Below are 17,184 nucleotides of genomic sequence, written 5' to 3' on the forward strand. Positions count from 1 at the left end.
GAGAGAGAGAGAGAGAGAGAGAGAGAGAGAGAGAGAGAGAGACAGTAGACAACCGATCCCTTCTTAACAACGACAACGTGTCCTCGTTCGTTGTTCTACTTTGCCAATTATAATGGACGAACCGTGTCATAACTCAGGCAACCGCGTAACTCCCGCTAACCCCACCGCTTACCCATAATTCTCAGAGGGACTTTGAAGTGAGAGCGATGCGGCCACAGTCTTTATACATATGTGTAACTAGGAGGAGAATCGTTCCATCCAGAATGCGCTGCATAAATATACAGCCAGAGGGTGCGATGCGTCGTTACCTGCGTACTACTTGGTGAGTAAAAGACGCAGAGCGTGAGGGAGAGCGGATAGGGGGATAGGCCCATAGCAGAGCTCACGCCGTATTAGGTGTCTTCGTATTAGAAATGCATAACAGCAGGCGTATGCAGTAGAGCCTAGACGGTGAGTACTTTGAGTAACAGCAGCGGCTGTTTCGAGGGCAGCACTCGTTGGGTTGAATCCGCTGCAACCAGCGCATTGTCTAGGACATATCTTCGCTATATTTATCATCGCTGAAGAAAAGGAAAAGGCTTATGTCGAGATGCTTCGCTTCATTGTCACACCTGTCTCTTATTCCGGTAAGAGACAGCACGGGTGACCTCCTACGGCCACCTCCCTCATCAATGCATCATACGTATTAAATACGCGTTGTACCATCATATTAGCCATAAGTATTATCCATTCGCTTATCTTGAATACGCAGAGATTCACATACTCACCCATTCAGGGTATACCTTCTTGTGGCTGACTATTTCTGCTCTATCGCTTACACCCTCCCTATTAAGCTATACCATGTACTTGTCCTCACACTTTCGCAGTCTCGGCTGGTCTTTTTTCGGCAGCAGTCAGGCTGATTTTTTTTTTTTTTAGCAGGGACTCTGAAAGCGGAGCTGTGAGAATTAGCAACTTTGTCATTATACACAACTTCGGGAAGCTGAAGCCTGCTTACAGTATCAGTATTCAAAGACGCGGCCATCTACTGAACGCGACCGCGCATCTCCCATTACTAGTCCTCACACTGGGCGTAGTCCCCAATATACAGACCCTATATAATGTATTATAGCGAGAGCTGCTCTAGCATGAGAGAAAAGTGATCTATACACAAATCTACTCGAAGCACGCTGCAGTGCTACGTATACAGCATAATATTATATCTGTACTAATAACGCGCTGAGGCGGCTCTAAGGCTGTTGCCAGCGACAATAATAATAATTAAAATATGGCACCGTGAAAAACGGACAGAAAGGAAGAATGATCGAAGCAGATGATCGATCACGGAACATTTTGAATATACATCGTTCCGGTAGTCAAGATGCTATCAGCCGTTTATCTGGCCCACAATCTGTCTGTTGCTGTTAACTAGGCAGACTGGAGTTTTATAGAATAAACTACGTACTCATACTGCTGTTTGTATATAAGACAGTGTCAAAAAATTCGCTACGGTTATAGTGAGTTAGCCTTAATTGCTACTGCGCGGAGAAAAGCCGGGCGCACCAGCTTCTGCTGATTAGATATTAGAGGGCGTGTTTGAATTAGAGTAAGTTTCTTCGATGCTTTGTTTCTATCTAAGGCAATAGTAAAATAAAAGTAGGTGTTCTAGCAACATGCTTTCGTATGTGTCGGGATAGGAGCGTCATTTTAGACCTCAACCACAAACTAGACATATTTGAAAGATTTCCTCTTTAATCTGCAAATAACTTTTGAATACAAATCATGCATCAAGCGATATTAGTAGGCGCAAACATGCAAAAAGTTCCAACGGAATTCAATTTTGGGCCGACAGCAGACTGAAAGACTCAAAAATGCTAGGGATAGAAATGACCAAAAAGTCAACAAATGCAAGAAGTTGCAAAAATAGTTGGGCTTATCTGGACGATAAAATCGTCCAAAACCTTTAATTTCTGCATTAAGCATTTGGGTGTTGGCAACAATGACTTTTTAAGCCGTTCGAATGAACTTTCGAACCCTGTAAATGCAACGCCCTATTAAATATCTTCCGGTTTTTCGATGGAAATATTCTTTGGATTTTTCAAAAATTACGCAAGAACCAGCAGTAACATGGACCATCGTTTTCGAGCAAAAATGAAGTTTTCGTGCGGGTACGTCCAGGGCAAAGAGACTGAAGTTTATAGCTGGTCTTTGCTCAAATTATAAAACGATTTGTTGTTTTCCGCCATTTAGAATTCATTATTTCGACGAAAAACGGACGAACTTATGTGTATTATGATGACAAATAACCCGTCAAAGCTCTCCCCAACGCTAACCTAGCGCGTTGCTATAAATCAACGGATAGACAAACATCAAAGAGATACACTGTATAAGTTAAAACGGACCGCAATCTCCATATTGGCTACATTTTAGAAAAGCAAATTTTTACTTTAATAAATAACAATTTGACTGTCCTTACACAAATTGACAGATGGTCCTATTTTCCGTGTTCTGAATCGCGCTGGAAAGTATTTATTTCTGTCTACGATATTTTGAAACGTTTTTTTTTTAAATCAAACTTATACCAGTGATACACATACGCATTGTGTGGCAGGTGTCCAATCTATATAGAGTACGACTGTCTACCAATATAGAAATGTGAATTAGCTGATTCCAGCCTTCCATGGGCCACAATGACTCATCGAACGTCGATGTTTAGAAACCAGTTACAAGTACTTCTGCTGTGTAGGAAGTCACTCACATATTATTTTACTATTTCATATATAAATTTATGAGCTATCCTACATATAGCACTCATGCTATTTAGCGTAATCAACTACCAGCTATATAGAAATATAAACCGCTGGTTTGCCGTACAGCTGCTAAACAAACAGATGGTCGTTATAGTAAGCCGAAGTACAGTAGACTCATGAAGCTCAGCCACCCAGAAAATGTCTCTTTGTTGCTCGTTTTGTATGCTATTTAGAAAAAAAAGAAGCGAACGAGGGTATTCAAGTATAAGCCGATTTTTTCTACGGAAACATTACGAAAAGTGTAATCAATAGCATTTCGATCACGGTCGACGGATCACTGTAGCCATTAATAGTGGTATTTAATGGCTGGATCATGCAAATTTGCACTCATCTCTACGTCAAGTCCCCAAACCATTTTTCTTTATAAAATACTACACGTCGTCCCATGTTGCCTTCTACCGAGCAGTTTCCCTCACATCAGAGCTCTGGGATTCTAATTAATAAATGATTTTCAGGCAAGTCCTAGCAGAACTCATACCGCTGCGGTAGTCCGCTGGCGATGTGAGCCGCCATGATGCAACGATCGAATCGTGTTCCGCTGTGGAGTATCCTACCAGGAGACGGATGGCCGAGACACAGAACAAAACCTAATATCCACCAAAGCTGTTTTCTTAGCCTTTGTCAGTGACACCGTGCGTCATATAATATAAATGTAGGTTCTTTTTTTAAATCTAAAAATTAAGCGCGATCCACATTTTCCTGTGAACCTCAACAACATGTCCCTTTATATTAGAGCTTGTCTTCGTTTTCGATATTTTCTACTAATTATACTTGTGTTTACCACAAATACGCTGCAATTTGACCCAAAGCAAGCAACGAGCTCTCTATTCGGGCTCATATTGTATATTAGTGCTGTTATTGTCGTTGTCAGGTTACCATGCAACACCTCCTTGGACAAAAATACAATATCTGGTATTATTAATGCTCATGTGACTGGTCATCCGTTGCACTACGTTGTTGCGCCCTCTGGGGGGTAAAGCTCTAAGGACAACGAGCTGTTGCTATTACAGCTATGACCGCTGGTGCAACCAAGCGCAACAGCCAACCCTGCCTAATCCAAATCATACCGTTTCTTCGTCGGAACAATTCAGCCCCGATTTTATCGTTAGAATTGCGCTTAACACCGGGATACTACTGCACATTATCACGGGGTCCGCTATTGACGACAAAGGCAGCTTGTGTACTAGACTTATCTTTTTGTTATAGTTATCACTGCTCGAGAACAATCGGGAACCAATCAGAAAAGCATTGGTTGATGGAAATCGCATCCAACCTGAACTAGTTAGTGTTGGATGACACACCTGCCATCACGCTAGATCTCACTCCTTATTCCTCTATTCTATCCAGTCGTAGATGTGAAGCAAGAGTGTGTATCAAAGAGTGTGCGTATCCGCAGTGCAGCAACCATTTCATGATAGATTAATGTATTCGGCACGAAGCTGCCGGACTGAAGATCACATAAAAGTAGTGAAGTATCTAGTCATGTAAATTAGGTATTGGCCGGAACCTATCAGTAAGCTCATATATATACTCGGGAAGATCTTTCCGGCCGTTGTTTAGCCTCGAAGACACTCTTTGAGTAGCTATGCATCAATTTGAGGCAGCGTTTAGAACTCTAACATTACGGTTTGCAGTGACACTGCAATAATTTTGTTTGCACCAAGATTAGTCAGGTGATGGTGGGTTTAAAATTGTACACTTTCAATTTCGTTATAGATTCATGCTTGTCAATGCAGCTTTTTTTTCGAAACTTTGAGTCTTCGCGGATTTTCATTTGAAGTTACGCACCTATTGTATTTTCTAGCCGAGGTGACTCTACAATAGTAGACGCCAGGATTGCATTCTCCAGGTTATTCATCAATAGCTAAACTCCCGTAGCCTACGCGATATCTCATTTCGCTGTGCACTCTACAGACCGCCTTCTCCCTATAGAAGAGCCGTCAGCTGGCTTTCACTTTATGGGCTTCTCCACCATTATTATTAAGTTGACCAATTCATTAAGTCACTAGACCATTCATTATTCGGACGGCGATAGAAATACTGATTAATCACACGTGCCACAATCACATTTTTGAACAGTTAATTTTTCACAATCCGGTTTTAGAACAAAGCAGTGCTGGGATATGCTCGACTAACTTCAAGTGCCGACACAAAACACGCGCAGGAATGCTATATATATATATAACATTGTCCTAAGTAAAAGCTTTACTGCAATGAATGAAGAAAATCGGCGGGAGCAGGTAGTTAGAGGAAGATCATATCATGTTGAAGCTGGTGTGACAGTCATTTTAAACTGCGGAACGTATCTGTGAAGCAGCTGCGGCATGAGATGCACAACGCATAGATTTAAATTTGCTTTCCATTATATATTGAATATCGCTAGCCGGCTGGCCGGCCATGTGTATTCCGTTAGCAGAAATACGTGCCATGCTTGTTGAAGGCACCGCATTTGGCGGGTGGGTGACTCATAGTTTTACAGGTATCGAGTGCACTTTGTTCCAGGATACTGTGCAAAGCAGTACTCACGTTATTGAAGACTCCACACTGAAACTGGGGAACAGCGCAACATCGAATCGCCTAGAAAAGTAAAGGATAAATAAGTGGACCTTTTTTGGGAAATTGTGACACTGAGAATTTTGTTAATATTAGAAAAAGAGTGCATAAAGCTTGGATATTATTTTTAGGGTTGCATGGCCGTTGTTATAAGCGCCCGGGGGACTAAGTATAAATTGCACAATACTTTGAAGACGGCTTTGGAACTCAACGCTCAGCCATAACAGACCGAATCAAATTTGAAAGAAAGCTTAGGTCGCGTCATGCTGGTTTCTTCGTAAAGTTCCTAACATGGCGCGTGAACGCTTCACCTAACAGCGAACCGGAACCTTGCAAATATGGAAAAAAATCTAATATTAAATAACTAGAAAATACACCCTCTACGATCAAACAAGTTTTTCTTTTTTGTTACTTAAAATGATGTATGCAACATTTCAATAATTTATCTAAAAAGTATATATTAGTGCACAATACGGAACTCTGACTATTTTTCATACCTAGCAAACTTCTAAAATATTACCGCATCCCAACACAATCTCTGCTTTCTTTGTAGTGTTTGTGCGTCGAATCTGTTTTGTGGTCAAGTGTCCGGGTCCTAAAAAACAGGTGTCTCTAGACCGTGCCAACAGCTGTAAGGCGAATCCATTCTTCTTAGGTGGTATTACATATTCTAATAGCCAAGCAGAGCGTTAAGTCCCTAAAAGTATAGGCAATATAGCTAGACAGTCCCACAAAAAACGTGGCAAACTATGGCTTATTAGAGTTTTTCGCTGACTCCTGCTCGATGCTGGCCGCATCCATTTTCGTGCAAGAGCTGAGTCAATGAATGTCTTGTGACGGACACCTCATTCTCCTCAGTTCCCCGGACGGTAAAACTACAACGACATGAGGAGGAGGGGTTTGAGCTCGGTGCTTGCTTGCTTGCTTGCTTGCTTGCACCTCACTTGCGGGATTGAACGACCCGGTAACAAATTGCAAGCGGCACGGTGACAGGACGCTTATATGAGTTAATCACAATATTCAACATAAGCTTATAAGGTTTGCATGTCTGCTTCTTTAGTTGCGCGCAGATTCTGTTCATTCCGCCGCCACTTAATTCACTGCTACAGAACGACAGGACGCGATACACACTCAGCATTGCTACTACTAGTTACATTTCTATAATATGGCGCGAAAATCCCATGCCCCCTTCGCATCGCCTTGTGCACCGGCGTTTCGTTAGCCAGGCTTTGTTATGGTAGAAAATCACTGCAATTAGCACTTCCGCGTCAGTAAAACAGACAATATCGTCCCCTAAATCGTCTTCTCTAGACTCAGTTACACATTTTCTAGCCTCTGTAAATGGAAAGGAATGGTAACGTAGTACGACGCGTATATCCGTTTCCTATCTAGCAGATTTCTAACCTCACCGAAAGTTGTAGAAGGAAAAATGGCCCGGATACACATGGGGCTCTAAGCATATTCGATTTTGTCTCTGCTCAGTCCTTAGCGTTTCTTTCTAGCATATTCTAAATACGTCAAGTAGACTAGAATGTTATAGTTCAGCTCACGGATCTTTTAGCTAGCGTTCTATCATTGCGTGCTGGAAGTGCGCGCAAACATTGCCCATCTTGATTGTACTCTTTTACCTTAATGTTCGGTATGTGGGAGAGATGCATTTCGATGATTAGCAATTGTAAGCACTACGACGCCCATCTCCTACTAAAAGAAAAAGGAGAGAATGCCCATGTGCCTATTAGATGCATGCTTGGGTCTTGGCTGCTAGGCTAAACAAGCGCGATTTACGTGCTGCCCAGCAGTTCTCGCTAACGGAACAACGACAGTGTCGGCAAATGCTAGGAATGTTACACACTATGTAAATTATATGCATAAGTAAGGGAAGAGCTTTCGGAACAAATTCTTCGCGAAAAAATCTTCGCGATTCTCTATATATTGTCCGGCTTTCTTGGTTGTTCGAGTGACAGTATGGTCCAAGTGCTAACTATTGTCGACCCTAGTAGAAAGCAAGTTCGTATCGTTAACGTAAAAATTCGGTAATTAGGAATTTTCTAAGCAGAATAACGAAAGGCATATTTGTTTTGTCTGTTAGCTCTGGCACGATCTAGAGGAGTCTGAGTAAACGTTTTAATTCCATATACACTGATGCACAATATCGATCAGAGAAAGTGTATATCTCTGTCATCATCAGTGCGTGTTTCCCAATACGTTCAGGAGAATAACTCAAACAATTTATTTTACACTTCAGTGATTTTCAGTTTCGCATTATGAAGCAGAGAGGGACATTTTAATTTAAAGCAGTACACAATTTTATGACCTCCACGATATGCCGAGTATGGACAATCAATTGTAATAATCTCAGCTCCCAAACGAAACTCATTGGAAAATTTTTAAATTCAAGCCATTCTGAACGCACTCGCTTTGTTTTTGTTTATCATAGCAGAGCAATAATATCAGATTATGCTCGCCTATTGGCTTCTATTGTCGTCATAACAAAAGAGTTGGACCGAAGGAGAAAACTGATCCACTTGCTCAACGCAGTTTGTGTTTCTGGGTATATCTGGGAGCGCATTATGGGTGTTAGAGGCAAACTGAATTAGAATGTACGAATGTACGCGCACGCTATACGCACGTAGGATGCGGGCAGGGTATTGGGACAGGTCACTACGTGAGACGCTGCTATTCGCAAGCGGCGTGATGCATCCACACTGCAGCGTTTTAGTGGCGATGAAATGACATTTCGATTGAAACTGCTAATGTCAATCTTACATGGTTATGGACAACTGCTCTCAAGGATACACCAGAAATTCACAATTGAACTTACCGGTCCCACGGATAGGTTGCCGTTTTTCCATAGTGCAGTTAAAGGTCAACATACGTGAATTAGACAAGCACGTTTAAAGCAAACATTTATTAATATTGATAGAATACACCTACAAAATATTGTTTAGCTGAGTATTTCAGCCTCTGCTAGATCTGCCACCCTGCAATAGGTAACCATTATCTAGGCTAGTAGTATGCTTCAGCAAGCTATTCTGAAGCTATCTTTTTACACCCTCGTGTTCTTTTCAGAGTCGAATAGCATGGCCCCGTCCAAATTTAAAATCTCAACACGATCGCCAACTTCTCTTCTTCTGCTCTGATCTGTACACTTTCAGCTATCATCTATGTATTGCTGTTACGACTGGCACTCGTAAACTAGATCACCGAACTACAGCGGTAAAATTTGCCAGCTTAAGATACAACCAATGGCGTGTTGGCCACCATACGAGCGGAGTGTAAGTTACTCGCATAACCGGGAGGGTTACACTTTTGTCGATGCCGAGATACCGTTCGAAAGTTTTGGTTTTGTTGCTAATTCTGCTGGTGGTCCCAGGATAAAGCAGGCATCACGTTCCATCCAGGCCGAGAGACCCGCGGATTGGCCTCGGCAAACATCACCGCTAGCTCAACGCCAGTTTAACCATTTCAGTTGGGGGCTCCGAACGGATGTCATAGGATCAGCAGGTTTTTTCCGTTGCTCAGCATTGTGAAGGAGCATAAATGAGTCCTACAAGATAGATGGGTACACTGAGAATAAATAAGACTAGGAACTGCGAATGGTAAGAGTTCGTGAGGGAAACGTTGGAATACTATCGCAGTGGACTGAGAGCCACGGTAGTCGTGACAGGCAAAACTATCAATAAATGCACAGCAAACGTAAGCATTCGTTTGCTTTGCGCGTGCTGCTTCCACGTTTCGTAGGCAAATGCTACGTAACGAGGTAGCATAATAGATTGTAGTAGATGCAGGTATATATAATATAATAAATATGGCTAATTTACTGAGTTTACCGTATATTGTACAACATATTCCCGTTATAGATCATAGTCGGCAACCGTACTTTGTAATCCCCAATCCATAATAAATTACGATTTGACTTGGCTTGCACATTTAACGCGCAAGTGTAGCCATACGTGTAAAAAAGTCTTTGTAATTCTTCTTAGAAGTTACGAGAGGAAGCTTAAGTTCGGAGACATTAAATACTTGCCATAAACAGGGCTATAATCCAATAATTTAAACAAGCATTATAGCAAACCTCTGTATTGGTTTTGTATTTCAGTAACTTCCCGGCCTGGAAGCGTTTTCGCTAACCTGATGAAGGTTACAGGTGCGCCAGAATTTCTTCGCGATTTCTGGTGATTCCTTCTTAACAAATTCGATTGTAGCTCAAGAATTGTGAGCTGGAGTTCAGTGTGACACTTAGAGTGACTGACGGTTTATCAGGTAGGTACAACAGTTTAACCACATTTCCGAGCTATGTGTTAAAGTCTGGCTCCATGGCACTCACTAAGACTGCCTTTCGTGTTTGAGTGCTGACAGTATTGATAGTTAAAAAATATACTCAACATTTACTTGCTTTCAGATTTGACAAAAAAGACACAGTTAGTACAAATCTGACAGTAAAATTTGTTTTTTTTACAGCTAAAATTATTCAAAAACAGCCACACTTTTGCATCAACAGCTTCTTTAATACCGTAAATAAAGATTTTTTTGTTCGACTACAAGAGAAGAGCTTCTCAGGAAGTCCTTGAATCATCTAAAACAAACTAATCGAATGGTCTAGGTGTAGCCCTTCAAAATTAATTGCAAGAGTTCTTCGTGAATCGCTGGCACTTGGAATAATGTGTGTAGACACTCAGAAACAGGAACAAATTCAAGTTTGAACTATCGTTATTCGTTAGATCAAAATGGCCGTTTTTCGCCATTCTCCAAGCGTAGCCAGACAAAACAAAAACTGCTTAAGAGAGAGAATAATGAAAGCTACAATAAGTGACCACTGGCTGAGTTAAGTTTAAGTGCAACCATTATACTTAGTATAGTACAAGCGTTCTCTCATCGGCGGAGGTTATTAATGGCTGGCGGGAAGGGTATGCGGCCGAAGGAAGATGGGAAGAGAGAAAAGAAGCTGAGGCAAACGGGAATTCCCTTCTCTGAAACAGAAGTTGCACTTCAGGCACAGTAATGCACCGCGTAGGAAAATCGGGATGTAGTCAAATCCCAGTAGACATCGCGAACGTGCGCGAGCCAACTCGGCTAGGACGAACAGCCCCAGTAGGGCAGCTCCAGTGGGGCGGCCCCATGTGCCGTCACCCTGTACACAAATCACAGATTGGTGATAGTCAAAGCGCAAAAAAAGAGAGGATCTCGGGAAAGCAAGAACGCCAGTCGCGGAATAGGAGCAGTAGACGCAAAGGGAAATAAGGAAGGAGATTGGAGATTGACGCTCCCTTATATCCTGCAACAATCCGACTGACCCTGATCCGACCCCCAAGGGGCGACTGCAACTGCCTCTCGTGGTGCGCTTCTCGCCAACTTCAGTACATCGGCTCTTCTCGCGCAAGCAGCAGACTAAGCCATGGAAGTCGGATTAAACCAAGTAAATTAGAAAAAATTACACATTAAACAAATTGGACCTCATGAGTCCAGTTTGGGAAAAATTGTTTATACATATATCTGTCTAGGTTCCTTTCATTTGTCAAATCTCTTATAATAACAGCAATCTTACACAAGTTTCTGACAGAAAAGTATACAATAAAAAAATTATTGGGTAAATGTTACTAGTGTAATTCTTTCCTTAAGCCTGTGTTTACCTGTAGAACCCACGAGAAAAGCCTGATGGAATATGTTAGATCGACTCCGTTAAATATTAGAAAATTCGATTGATTTTTCCCAATAATTAATAAAATAGTTTGAAAGTAATACTTTTTATGGCTTAGTTATGTTCATTATTTGTAGATAGGTACGTTCTGCTAGTTCTAATCTAAACATCATTACTAGTGGAACTCTTATCCATGCTCACAGATGCAATATTTTGCACGTTTCTAGCTAACAAAGAGCTCATAACCGCAGAATTGAAATTTATATAAATATTTGCTAAAAATACACCCATTAATGGTTCAATGGCCCTCACGTTTGTTCTCGAAACACCGCACCAACAGTTCGAAGAGTTACATAGTTCTTAATAGATAACAATAATAAGAGCTGTAAAAACAAAAAAAAAGTAAAAATAAGTCGGAATAATTTCCAGCAGCACAAAAGCGTATAACTTGTGCGTTTATTTATCAAAGTTACTATGCGCTAGTTCCGACTTGTCGAACAGTTGTTGTACATCTTGTGATGTTTCTATTCATTGTTCTCCTTGAAGTACTGTTCTGAAGCTGCAATGCAACAATGCAACCCTAATTAGCATTTGGCCTCCGCTCCTTTTCGTATATTGTTTGTCTATGAGGTTATTTGTTCTCGCTTTGTCGGCAATATTGAATGAACAGACAGCCCGCCGCATGCTTGTTGGCCTCTCAATGGCTTGGTCGACTGGTTGTACAGTCATCCTGTACTCCCCTACCACTTAGACTTCCTATCCAGACCAACGCATTCCGACCGCGTCCCCTCCGATTCTTCTAGCAGCGGACCTATTTTGAAGCCGATTCCATTGATAGGACAATAACACAGACGCATCGTGCCGCCAGACATGGGAGAGATGCGCTGCTGTCCTACCTACAGTAGGGCTCACCTATCGTTGACTCGTTTCCCCCAATCCCACCTATTACAATCTCACCAACCGTTCTGCTCTCGATGGATGTGAAGAACGTCCTACTTGTACGGCGCGACCGCTTCAAATATGGGAGACTCTCGAGGACAATCATTCATTCGGCCCATTTCTTCATTGAACCAACCAGTCTAATTCAGCTTCCGTTGTGGAAAATTGATGTTGATGATGTCAATGATGATGAGAGACCAAGAGAGCTATACTGAGGCTGCCCTACAAGCACACTAACACACATACAGACAGAAACCATATATATAGTTTCAACCTTGGGATTGTAAAAGAAAACAGCACAGATTGGGACTTGGTGACTCGACCCACCCTACTGGTGAAGTCAGCGGTTCAGTACGGTCAGCCGCATCCGTTTGAAGGCGTGTGATTTCAGCGCGGCCTTCTATTTTCCTCTTTGGTCTTCTCTTTTAAAGTAAATACTACAAGCCACCGAGGCTTCCATTGGAAGACAGACTGTATAGTGATACTCCTGCCACTAAGAAACCAAGGAGACATAAGTGATGCAAGACGCTTCTGTACAGAGCGCTCGTTGCGACTCACAATAAATACAGTGGTCAACTTCAAAAGGCCTGCAGCATTTTCCTGCTGTCGTTTCTGGTGCTCGTATGCGCGTTCAAGTTAGAACACTTAACAACGAAGACGACGACGAAACTGACAAAAATAAGAATCTGGTTCACAAAGGAGTTCAGTTTTTGACTGGCCACAATTCCTCATAGGCCTAACTGACCCCAAAGATCTATTGCAACGAAAGATTGCACTTCCTTCTATGCTTGCCATGCATGCCTCTCCCATCCCTGTCGTACTGGGGTTCTTTAAGCCGTCGACGCCTGCAACCGGGCTATTAATCATCGGTCGCTCTAAATTAGCCTGTCCTATGTGTTCTATAGCGTCCTGGCAACCCTCTCATGATAGGCAACCACCCACTTTATTCAATGTGGTCAGCTCCGCTTGTCGCGTCCACTGTCTTAATGCACGAATGTCCCTTAGAAAACGAAGAAGGTTCCGCCCTTTAATAGTATTGTGGGTATAGGTCGTGCAATCTAGCCCTTTAAACTCGCTAGCCTTGAACCAAATTATAGGAATGCAGTGGAAACGCGAAACACGAATCCCTTATAATGAAAATGTTCAGTTCAAATTGTAGTTTCTTTTTAACACTAAAAAAGAATCGCATTCCCCTGTACTATTGGTATTTTGAACAAACGTATGTTTCTCGAAGACACATAAATTTTATAGATCCTTATAGTACCACTATATTGTAGAAGTTAACCAAATGGCTCTCTGCAAATCTGCACCATATGTTCCACTGGCCCGTGAAAGAGTTTTATTGTTATAAATTGTTTATTTTCAAACATATACCTGTTCTGAAATTTAATAACGCACGAATAGTTCAGTTGAGTTCTGATGTACGTGAATGGTAAATATGACATAACTGAATAAACACACGAATCGTTTGTGCATATAATATATATTTACATAGAAATTTCCCAGAACAACTAGAAACCGGCATACAAATGACTACTTGAGTATCTAACATATCCACCCAATGATAAGTTATAAGTTCTTTTCGCTTTTTCAAGCTGTCTGCCAATTCTGAGTACACCTAGCAAGACGCTCAGCTTCAAGCTCTTTAGCATGGATCCATGATTCAGGACTAAGGTCCAGTTCGCCTTTCGACAATGCCACGTACCTAGCCACGACGAGCAAGTTGTGAAGATCATCCGCAGTCATGGTCGAATTGGCAGTCCTCATAGCAACGAAATCTTCTTGTACTGCTTTTTGCATATCTTCGCTGAGTCTCTGATCCGAAATTTTCATTATGGTGACGTACCGACGGAGATTAGTCAGCAACTCCTCTGTAAGATGCTCTTTAAGTGTAGATGCCACTTCAGACAATTTGTCAAGTGACTGAGTGGGCTGTAACTTTACTTGAAAATCACAACGAATTAGACCTTTGCCTTGGGACACGTATAACACTGGCACGTCCGTATAGAATTCCATTTGATGGAACCCGAAATTATACTGAACAGACTGATTTTGAATCATGTTACCTAACGCCTTCACATTTTCGACACCTATAGCATTTAGCTGACCAGATTCAAGTGCATTTTCGTCACATATGATATGTGTGCCATCAGACAATTGCAAAAGCCCGGATTTAAGCCGGTTCAGGTCATAATCTTTGCTGGGAATAAACTTTGTTCCGTTGAGAAATTCCAATGACATTGGCACCAGATGACTTTTAGTTACGAGCTGTGAAAGCAACTCAGCGAGGAGCTTCGCTTGTTCACCGGCAACGTTTCGTAGATTCAATGAAAATTTTCCAAGAGGCAAAACATCATGTCGCACGTAGACTCTCGATATCAGATGCAAAAGAACGTATTCAGCAGTTTGCTCGTCGCCAAGAAAAACTTGCTTCAGAATAGACAAAAACTCACTTCGCCATTTAGGTGCCTCTTCTAAAACTCTTCGACGGACGATGGCACTTTCTTCCTCGACGTAGTAACCAAGGAGCGGATTCTGGTGGGTAATTTTCTTACAAAATACAGCGTGTACTCGTGGCACGAGTGAGCTAGGGGGATTCTTGAAATAATATTCGTCAGAACCGAAAGGAGCAGTTTCTGCTTGGTTTTCATCGGTTTTTTCTGGAAAATGCGATAAGATTCCTATAACCTCAATGACGTCGTTGAGCCGTATATTCGCATTGTCCATGTATACCTTTACAATGCATGACTTCTGATGAGTGGGTAATGGAAAGCAGTTTGGTCTAAGATGACCCGCTTCGTTTACTTCTCCATGTTGGAACCTGCTTTTCTTCTTTGGAACCTCTTCATTTTGATTCGTCGCCATATCTATATCCACACTCTTGCTCGTGGTGAGGGCAATAAAGGCCTGATGGTAACCGTTGATAACCCACTCGTTCTCAGCTGGTATGGCTATGCAATGCCAAGTAGATCGGTCCATTGGCCGCGAATCCACAATCTCATCCCCAAAGTCTTCGTCAAACGGATCTCTAAAGAGTGAAGTTATTACAGCGTCGTCTTTACGGTATGCCGGCATGAAGTATTCAGGATCATACATGTCTTGAATCATGCACCTGAAGCGCACAAGTTGTCCCACCCTCAACTGGTCCTGAGGGATGTCGTTCAGGGAAGGCACCTGTAATGAACACAACAATCGAACAAAGAATGATGTGCTCATCCCAAACACTGCGATGACTCAGAATGTTTAAGTCTTCTTCTGTACACCTAAAAAAATAATTTTTCTATCCTTTTTCGTCATATTAAGGTAACACTAAACAGTTATTAGTGTACAGAAACACATAGTTACGTGTACGTTTCTTCCTTTACTGGACGGAATAATTTTTTTCAATTATAAAAGCAATTATTGTTCGAACGTTATCGAAAATTGACATTATATAATAACTGGGAAGGAAGGCAAGAGCAGTAATAGAGATCCAAAAAAGTTAAGCATAGGCTTGAAACTTTTTTTTAATATCTATGACAGCTAAGAGGTTCAAAGCTATAAACGATAATTGTGTTTCATTACTAAGTTATAACCGCCATCATACAGGTTGGAGCCTATGAGTATTAGCTAGTTGCCTTACGTGCTCGGAACAGTTTGGCATTAACCTGTGATATACAAATACATTTCACGTTAATCACTGATTCATATCACTGTATATTCTTATATGTTTAGATATCGCATTGATGAGTTGAATGAAAACGATGGCTGCTTCTAGTCTTCACAGAGCTAACCGGCCAACTAATTTTTATATTTAATACGGCGTCGTATTTATTATTTATAGACATCGACAAAATTAAACACTTTGCGAGTTTTGCCTGGTGGCACTTGTGCATCCATTTAATTCTTCATAAAAAGGCCACAACAGATATTGTAGAGCTCGATTATGATATATACACACTCGTCGTACCTTTATGGGTGAATGCCATGGTTAGTTCGCGGTACTGGAAAGAAACAACTTTGTGACTAAAGCACACTGCTACAAATGTTGTGCATGGTGTTTTCATTTATTGCCAATACATTTTATTTTTCATTAAAATTACTGTATTGTACTCTATTTGAATTATATTGGGGTAACAAGAAAATTCGTGAACACGTAATGATGCGAATGATAACATTTTTTTTTATTTTGTATTACAGACGTTATATTGATTGTATGCTTGTAATCTATTCTGTATAAACAAAGTGTAGAGTGCAGAAGACAGATGAAAACAAGAAGCAACAGTTAACAATTACCTGCGATACTGGTTACAAGTTATTCAATAAGTAAGAAATCTGTTAGCAATCGTATTGTAAATAAAATGGCATCTTTGCAGAATATAAAAGAATCAAAAGGATTTATTTATCTAGAAATATTCACTCAAAGCTCTACTCTTTATGTTTTCTTATTACACTGAGTACAGAAGTAAAATAAACGTGATAAAAATAAGAACCTACCTTAAGTAGGTCTTTAGTAGAACAGTCTAGCTGTTTCTTGAAGAACTCGAGCACCGTCTCGACAGTTTTTTCAGAATCATACTTACAAGCCTTGAAAATACTGTCTACCTCCTTAAGAGGTTTTTTAACCAAATCTTGCATTTTACACTATTTCTATTGAGTTCTTAACTGCTCTAAACTGGATAGATACTTAGCAACCGGACTTACGTAGTAAACTTCTGTTTACTTAGAATGTTGAAGCTTTGGCGCCAACATCGCAGAAAGGCGTAGAAGGTTCAATCGATCCTATAATGATCCGGCTCGGTACCAGTGGGTTACTCCTAGGCTGTTCCATCAATTATGAGAAACCTACAACAGATTCGTGAAATTAGGTGTTAATACAAAACACATTGTAAAATCTTATTATCAAAGGCTGCATTTTATATAAACCTTCTAGGTCCGCATGTGAATCGATTGCACTAGGCAAGGAAGAGTAGACATATACCTGAACCGTATCGTGGTGCTCCATAGGTACAGAACGATACGTCTGAATTAGGATTTCGTAGACGTAAACAGTTAAAGCGCACGATGTTCTATAAAATCGAAGATTCCTACTTCACGTAACTCTTCCAATTATTACTATTTATTTCACGCAGCTTTTCGCATGATTAATTTTCAGTATCTATTGATTCTGAAGCAGTGTACAACAACAACTTCTCAGATCGATAGGCTACCGTGCATTAAAAGTTCTGCTACATTGAAGCGAAAAAATATGATCATTTGTTCTCCCCTGCTTAAGAAGTTTTTTTT

General features: G+C 41.1%; 1 protein-coding gene across 2 annotated transcripts; it reads right to left on the bottom strand.

Moving 5' to 3' along the window:
* Nucleotides 1-13,386: 13,386 nt before the first annotated feature.
* LOC111259163 (mini-chromosome maintenance complex-binding protein) lies at nt 13,387-16,618 on the bottom strand. 2 transcript variants are annotated; one of them, XM_022830919.2, is made up of 3 exons: nt 16,396-16,488; nt 15,869-15,902; nt 13,387-15,093 (listed from the first exon to the last, which is right to left on the bottom strand). In XM_022830919.2, exon 3 carries the CDS (start codon nt 15,025-15,027, stop codon nt 13,510-13,512), a length of 1,518 nt encoding a protein of 505 aa, XP_022686654.1. In that variant the 5' UTR covers nt 15,028-15,093; nt 15,869-15,902; nt 16,396-16,488; the 3' UTR covers nt 13,387-13,509. The 2 variants fall into 2 exon arrangements, with proteins under 2 accessions (XP_022686654.1, XP_022686653.1); XM_022830918.2 differs by lacking the exon at nt 15,869-15,902 and having other exon boundaries at nt 16,396-16,618.
* Between the last annotated feature and the right edge of the window lie 566 nt (nt 16,619-17,184).

Source organism: Varroa jacobsoni, unplaced genomic scaffold (assembly GCF_002532875.2).
Source record: "Varroa jacobsoni isolate VJ856 unplaced genomic scaffold, vjacob_1.0 scaffold_300, whole genome shotgun sequence".
NCBI lineage: Eukaryota > Metazoa > Arthropoda > Arachnida > Mesostigmata > Varroidae > Varroa > Varroa jacobsoni.